The 7906-nt window shown below is 47.7% G+C and overlaps 1 protein-coding gene across 2 annotated transcripts in view; it reads right to left on the bottom strand.

The window, feature by feature from the left end:
• Window positions 1-678: 678 nt before the first annotated feature.
• Window positions 679-7906, bottom strand: part of NPR1 (natriuretic peptide receptor 1) — a 71495-nt gene continuing 64267 nt past the window's right edge. For both annotated transcript variants that reach the window (XM_018566411.1, XM_018566410.1), the window contains 7 exons: window positions 3794-3940; window positions 3208-3331; window positions 2869-2937; window positions 2608-2782; window positions 2179-2277; window positions 964-1055; window positions 679-879 (listed from right to left, as the gene is read on the bottom strand). In XM_018566411.1, coding sequence (XP_018421913.1) covers window positions 817-879; window positions 964-1055; window positions 2179-2277; window positions 2608-2782; window positions 2869-2937; window positions 3208-3331; window positions 3794-3940 — 769 coding nt within the window. In that variant the 3' untranslated portion in view covers window positions 679-816. The remainder of the gene's footprint in view (window positions 880-963; window positions 1056-2178; window positions 2278-2607; window positions 2783-2868; window positions 2938-3207; window positions 3332-3793; window positions 3941-7906) is intronic.

The following is a 7906-nucleotide window of genomic DNA, read 5'->3' on the forward strand; positions in this document are numbered from 1 at the left end:
TACTAGAACCCGTAGAGAATTTAGAAATATTTATAGCAGGAAATTAAGAGCGTCCACTTCACATTTGTAGCCCATAAAATCTTTACAGGCTGAGATTTCCCTTCGGGCCCTGCGTTCTTGAACATCTGGCTCGTGGGGGGGGTCCATTGGTCTGTTGGTTACAGTCACGTTTGGGTCCTCACAAAGCTCAAGGAATAGAGATCTGAAATAAGTTAAGGTTTAACTAGCTGAAAGTCAGGGGTGGTCTTGCCGAAGGCCGTGACGGAGGCATCCATGATAGAGAGAGACCTCGGGTGAGGTAGCCGGGAATGGCTAATACCATCCTTATCAGTTCAGAGGGAGGGAACTTTGGTGTTGTAGATCCTCGTTAGCTACTCAATAGCAAAGGACCTTGATTCTTCATGGACATCACCAGGGGAGGAAGGTACATCTATTCTTCAGATAATTAAGCCTTAACTTAGTGTGTTAGACAGGACATCTATGGACCGAATGCGGATCTGGCCTTTCAACTGGGGGAGACCATTTACAATTTGGAGAAAACTCCTTGCCATTGATGTCTTTAGTCCCTCAAGTGCTCCATTTGTCATTGCTAAGATACATGGTGACAGCACGTTTGCATGTGCTGGTTCGCATGTCTACATGTGAGAAAGTCCAAGCCTCCTCGCCTTTGGTCCACGTTTTGTTTGTTTACTCCACCACCTTCCTTAGTGTCAATTGCCACTGCGAGGTGGAGACGTCTGTGAGGTACAAACACGGCCTTGCTGAGGATTGAGAGTACCCCAAGTCACATAATCCCCTGTGAAGGCCGGCAAGGTGTCACCCGTGGGTGCTGCTGCTTCGTTCACCCAGTAGCCAGTACGTTCGGACCTTGCCTTTGCCCTGGAAAGGAGAAAGATTGAGATATGAGGAGCGTTGGACATGCCATGAAGGATGAATAGAGCTCAGGTACAACATATCCATTACCTTCATCTCCACGTCACCTCGAAGTTCCAGCTCAAAGCAGTTTAACTCTTGTAAGACGTTCCGTGTGTCTGTCGAGACGTGGATCTTAAGTGCTACAAAACACAAAAGGTTTGACCATGTGAAAGGTAGAAGAATGGAAGGTTCTTGGTCACATACAATGATGGACCATCTTACAATCTGTAGCAATGGAGATAACAAGTGCTTTTTACACATTTTAAAATGGACCTTTCAATAACCTCTAAGCCCTTGGTTCTCAACTGGTGGGTCGCAACCTCGTGTTCAGTGGGTCCCTGCATGCCTTCACTTTTCTAGGTGAGAGGCATCTCAGCCTCCCCCTAGTGCAGCACTGTCAGCCATTCAAAATATGCTGCCCGATAGCGATTGTCAGCTTGAGTTGGGGTGGGCTATGGCGGCGAGGGAGCTCCATCCATAAGTGCATTGCTTACAGCTCCCTTGCGTGTCCTGTAGAGGTGCCTGAACCGGAGTGATGTAACATTCTGGCTCCTGGAACCTCTACAGGGTGTGCGAGGGAGCTATACAACCGGATGCACATATGGATGGAGTTCCATCACAGCACATCAGCCCACACCGGACCCCAGGCTGAGGATCCACTCCAGTTCTTGTAAGGTAGAGAGACTGGGTGGATTAAAAAAATATATATATAGTGCGTAGGTGTGTGTGTGTGAGGTTGTGTGTGTCTGACAGTATTTTTGAGGGCCCGTTCACACTAGTACAGTGCGTTAATAACACAATCCCATGCGATTAACGCACTGTACCATGCAATTGTACCTAACAAGCGTTCTGGTGTGAGAGGTGCGTTGCATTGCCATGCATTTGAATGGCACCTCAAAAGCATCTCCCACCCACAGTTCTATTGTCTGCATCGGTACCGCAATGCCATGCGTTCCATTGCGGTGCAACTTGGGTCACGACCTGATGACCAAGGGCAAATATGGGTCCTGAGGTTACACAGGTTGAGAGCCACCGCTCTATGCTGACATTTGTGAACATTGCCAGGAACTGCACAGGCATGAAGATTTACATGATTGTGTCATCTCCGAGCCAGCATCTCAGTTCAGGAAGTAGATGGTGACCCTGATCAAAGATGATGCTACTTACTCATGTAGGACGCTAAAGAAACATCTACTTCTCCACCTACAAGAAGAAGACAAGAATGGGCAATAGAAGGTGCCTCATCCAGACGGGCAATCTCACCTTCGCCGTTGGACTCCATGCGTGATGCTGTGTTCACTGTATCCCCAAAGAGGCAGTATCGCGGCATCTTAAGGCCCACAACTCCGGCACAGACAGGACCTAGATGGACGCAAACATTTAGCTGTATGACATGCAGTACTGTCCATGGTGGACCCTCCTACTGTAGTATCCTCAGTTATTTAGGAACCCCTTTGCTGACCTGATTATATTTGTTGCCTGGAATTTCTTCCTTAAGTGATAACTCTGATAGCTAAAGTGTACGTGGATCCCAGAAACAAAGCTAGATCTGCGGCATGTCACTGTGCGCCGGAACTGGCTCTGCTTGCACTCGTCGGCCAATGGCTTCCACCAGCACTGGACAGAACCCTCATCTGAGACAAGATGATAGGTTCCCTTTGCGCAGGTGATATGACCCCCGCCCCCCCTCACCAGTATGAATTCCTATCCGAAGTCTCAGCTGCTGAGTGGGACGATGTCGGATTTTAAATGTCTTGACGGCTTCCAGCAAGGCCAGAGACATCCGTGCGATCTCGCGGGAGTGGAGCTTCCCGTTGCGAACCGGCAGCCCGGACACCACCATATAGGCATCACCGATGGTCTCCACCTGAAACGAGCAGTAGTAACAACCCCAGTTCATTGAAGGAAGCAATATCGTATTTCCAGTGGAGTATGAATCTCCGTGTTCCTTACCTTGTAGACATCAAAGTTGTCTATGATGGCATCAAAACAAGTGTAGAGATCGTTCAACAGCGTGACCACCTGGAAGAGGAACCAACGCCATGAGACAATGGAACAGGATGCCAGACGGTGGAAGGAGGAACATATGGAGTCAGGAGAAATAAAAGGTCACTCCCCACCAGACTGAGATTTTAATGGCGGGTGACAGCTTCCTGTGTCTCTTGGCTACAGCTCAGGGCAGAGATGTCACCAGTAGAGTCCCCGAGAGATAGAAGAGACTCTCGGGGAGTTTATTTCTCCTGAATCTGAATTCCGGGTCAAGTATGGGAAATGATTGTCATTTTGGAGTACCTGCATTGGCGTACTTTCCGCGGATAGCGCAGTGAACCCCACAATGTCGCTGAAGTAGATGGTAACACTATCAAAAGCCTCGGCCTGCACCGTCTCCCCTCTCTTTAGCTGCTCAGCCACAGGACTGCAAGGGAGAAACGGGAAGATTTTACGTACTGAGAACAGGCAGCTCCTTCCGCTATCTAACTCTGCTCACCTCAACTGCAGGAGGACTCTGCTGCTTTCTATAACTCTCCTGAAAATACTCTGCTCTGCTTCTTGGTCTATCTAACTCTCCTCTCCTGAAATACTCTGCTCTGCTAGAGGACTCTGCTCCTTCCTCTAACTCTCATCTCCTGAAATACTCTGCTCTGCTGGAGGATTCTGCTCCTTCCTCTATAACTCTCATCTCCTGAAATACTCTGCTGGAGGACTCTGCTCCTTCCTCTAACTCTCATCTCCTGAAATACTCTGCTCTGCTGGAGGACTCTGCTCCTTTCCCTATCTGACTCTCCCCTCCTGGAATACTCAGTACTGCTGGAGACGTGTAATGTAAAGGCAGGAAACAAAATAAAGAAAAGTTTGGAGAGCCCCGCCTCATACTCACTGAGGAAGTATCTGATAGAGGAGAGCCTCAGCCTTGCGCTTCTCCTCCAGGTACGCCTGAGTCCGGTCCTCCACCAGCTCCTCCAGATTATTGGCGTACTGCTCCATGCGGGACAGCAGGTTGTCCAAGATGTTTGTGCTGTTTTCCCTGTCAACCAAGGACATAAATAGACTTCAGCGCACTCCTAGGGCCCACCAACAGAAAAACTCTTATGTTCTTTAGAGTTAGAAATGGAGAATTGGGGTGTATCTGATCTTTTCTGCCACCTGGGTGCTTCTTCACCCTCATTAACACCATCAAGTCCTGGTTCATTTTATTTACTGTTTGTGTTATTTTTCTTATTATTTCTTCATATTTTCATGACTTATTCTTTTACTATGCCGAGGCACATTAAGAATGCAAAGGCAAGTATTCAAATTCAGTATGTCACGGTGAAATACAAGCAGGGCCGGATTCACTCTCTCTGCTGCCCCAAGGCCAGGTTCCTCAATGCGTCCCCCTACCCGCCAAACCCTCCCATGGAGAATGGCAGACCTGTAGGCTGCATACAAGTGATCTTGGCGACATCGCCGGGATTACTTGTACAAAACAAGCGACGGCTTCCTCGCTGTTCATTTAGCCCTGCTTACTAGTATCGGTACATCTCTACTTCTTAATGACAACCAGGAGAACCATCAGTATTGTCAGACACCTTGAGGTTCATACACTGTGACGTTTTCCCTAAGCTGCCTCCATGCAGACTTCCCCAATGGCTTGTCAATAAGCTGCATATGACAAAAAAGTATTTGGAGGTCAGAAATGGGAAATGCACACTGTAGGTCCTGGAGGTAACAGAATGGTGAAAAAGCGTCTAGTAGCAGCAGGTCTGTGGGGAAAACACCTTCAGCTAAGTACGGTCAGACTGGTTTATGGACAGCAAGTCCACAGCTTCTCCAAAAACAGCTCTTTACAGGCCATCTGTGAAAACCCAACACGAGGAACCTTAAAGAGAATGCATGTTCGGAGCAAGAAAATGAGACTATAGGCAGCACCAGATCACCAGAACCGGACAATAATGGAAAAGCATTGCCTGGTCTGACCTTGGTTTCTGCAGCAACATGCAGACGGAGGGTCAGAATTTGGGGTACATGCCATAATTCTATTAACCTGTCCAATATGGTGTTAGTGGTCATGACTGGTGGTGAACACCCAACACAGGTAACCTAGCAGGGGGTGGACTAGAAATGACAAGTCAGGGTGTGTCCTGCAGAAGACCAGTCAGGGTTCTTCGTGCATGCTAGGAGTAAGAAAATTAAGCTACATGGAGCAATGGATTACCAGAACTTGCCTGGTCTGATTTCTGCTGCAACATGCAGATGGAGGTTCAGAATTTGGGGTACATGTCCTTTTTATAGGAACCCACCCCATATGGTCCAGACTGGTGGAGAATGTTACCTGGCCTCCCATATAGTGTCAGTGGTCCAGACTGGTGGGGAATAGTACTTGACCTCCTGTATGATATCAGTGGTGGAGAATGTTACTTGGCCTCCCATATAGTGTCAATGGTCCAGACTGGTGGGGAATAGTATGAAAGAAGGAAGACACCAGGCGCCTAACCTGGTGCAATAATCCTTTTATTGAAAAAACTGTATATATAAAAACACTTATACTCACAAATGGAGCAAGAACAGTGACACATTAGACTTGTAGTCCTCACTGGATGAACCGCTGCACAAATGTATGAATGTCCAGGAGCTCTACTCGTAGTGAGTCTCACTGCCACTAAGCTGAACGCGTTTTCGGGGAACTTCCGCTTCATCAGAGTCAAGATGAAGGGAAAGTTCCCCGAAAACGCGTTTGGCTTAGTGTCAGTGGTGCAGACTGGTGGGGAATGTTAATTGGCCTCCAAGATAGTGTCAATGGTCCAGACTGGTGGAAAGTATTATTTGATCACTTATATGGAATCAGTTGTCAAGACTAGTGGAGAATGTTACTTGGCCTTCTATATAGTGCCAGTGATCCAGACTGGTGGGAAATGTTACTTGGCCTTCCATATGGTGTCAGTGGTCCAGACTGGTGGGGAATGCTACTTGGCCATCCATATGGTGCCAGTGGTCCAAGCTGGTGGGAAATGTTACTTTGCCTTCCATATGGTGAAAGTGGTCTAGACTGGTGGGAAATGTTACTTGGCCTCTTATATGGTGAAAGTGGTCTAGACTGGTGGGAAATGTTACTTGGCCTCCTATATGGTGAAAGTGGTTTAGACTGGTGGGTAATGTTACTTGGCCTCCTATATGGTGAAAGTGGTCTAGACTGGTGGGAAATGTTACTTGGCCTTCCATATGGTGTCAGTGGTCCAGAATGGTGGGAAATGTTACTTGGCCTCCTATATGGTGAAAGTGGTCTAGACTGGTGGGAAATGTTACTTGGCCTCCTATATGGTGAAAGTGGTCTAGACTGGTGGGAAATGTTACTTGGCCTCCTATATGGTAAAAGTGATCCAAGCTGCTGGGAAATGTTACTTGGCCTTCCATATAGTGCCAGTGATCCAGACTGATGGGAAATGTTACTTGGCCTCCTATATGGTGAAAGTGGTTTAGACTGATGGGAAATGTTACTTGGCCTTCCATATAGTGCCAGTGATCCAGGCTGGTGGGAAATGTTACTTGGCCTCCTATAGTGAGATGGTGGGGAATGTTACTTGGCCTTCCATATGGTGCCAGTGATCCAGACTGGTGGGAAATGTTACTTGGCCTCCTATGTGGTGAAAGTGGTCTAGACTGATGGGAAATGTTACTTGGCCTCCCATATGATGTCAGTGGTCCAGACTGGTGGGTATGTTTCTTGGCACACATTAGGTCCCTATTACCAACTAGAACAACACCTGAAGTAATGCTTCCCTGTCCAAGTCTTAGATAAACACAAGTAGAAGTTCAGCTCGAAGAAGTTTCCATTATCCAGATCATCACCTGTTGAACTTGCGTAGCAGAACTTTAATCTGGTTGAAGTCCGGCCTGTCAAGAGGATCCTCTGCCCAGCACCTCTGCATGAGCACCCCCAGTTCCTGAATATGGCAGTAAAGGTTGGTGGAAGGTCGGAAGTACGGCTTCTCCTGGCTCTTTACTCGGTCTATTATTTCTAAAACGGAAACAGAGAGTTCAGGAAGTGACAGAAGAAACACTGGCGCCTGGTGTAGTCAGCACGCTGGTTGGACACCCACCTTTGGGGCTGTAGTCACTGCTGTCCATGTAGAAGACCCCATTCCGAAGAGCAATCTCCTGAAGTATGATGCCAAAGCTGTAGACATCTCCTTTCTGGGTCCCCTGAGAATTGGAGGACTCCATACGGAGGAGCTCAGGAGCGGTCCACAGTCTCTCTACAACAACAATTGGTGAGGACACATCTCAGAATGGCAGAACCAGCAGCAGGTAGAAGAGTGAAACTTTTACATCATGACAACATTGCTGTAATATCCAATCATTCATTTCATCTTCCCTTTAAAGCTTCTCTTGGACCCAACTTTTCACATAGCTAAATACAAACCTGAAATGTATGAATGAATGCCACAATATTTGGAAATCTATTTTTCTTTACCTTCTCCACACTACCAAATCAGTACTTATACTACTAAATGTTGGTGCAACGGGTCATATGACTACATTGTTCTAGCAATTCCTCCTACACTGTCCCACCTTCCAATAGGAGGCCATTAGAAGGACACACTGTGGATAGTTTAAGTGTGCCAAATAGCTTGGTTGGGGTAAGGATTGGGCCTAGGGCCAAGGGTCTTCTTTATAGCGATGCACCAATACCGGTTTTTCTGTATCGAGTACCGATATTTTTTTTCCCGGTACTCGCCGATACTGAATACCGATGCCGGAAGGCCCATTAAGGAAACCAGGCGGTGTGTAATGACTCGCCCCCTGGGTTCCTGATTACCCGGGAAGCCGGTTCCATGCTCCCTCGTCACCAGGTGATGAGAAAGCATGGAGCCGGCTTTCTGGGGAATCAGGAGTCTGGAGGGTGTATAATGACTCGCCACCCGGCTTCCTGATTGGCCAGCTTCCTGATCAATCGAGAAGCCGGGGGTTGAGTCATTACATGCCGCCCAGCTTCCTGATTGGCCATGGACCT

Source organism: Nanorana parkeri, unplaced genomic scaffold, assembly GCF_000935625.1.
Source record: "Nanorana parkeri isolate BGI_ZX_2015 unplaced genomic scaffold, ASM93562v1 scaffold947, whole genome shotgun sequence".
Classification (NCBI taxonomy): domain Eukaryota; kingdom Metazoa; phylum Chordata; class Amphibia; order Anura; family Dicroglossidae; genus Nanorana; species Nanorana parkeri.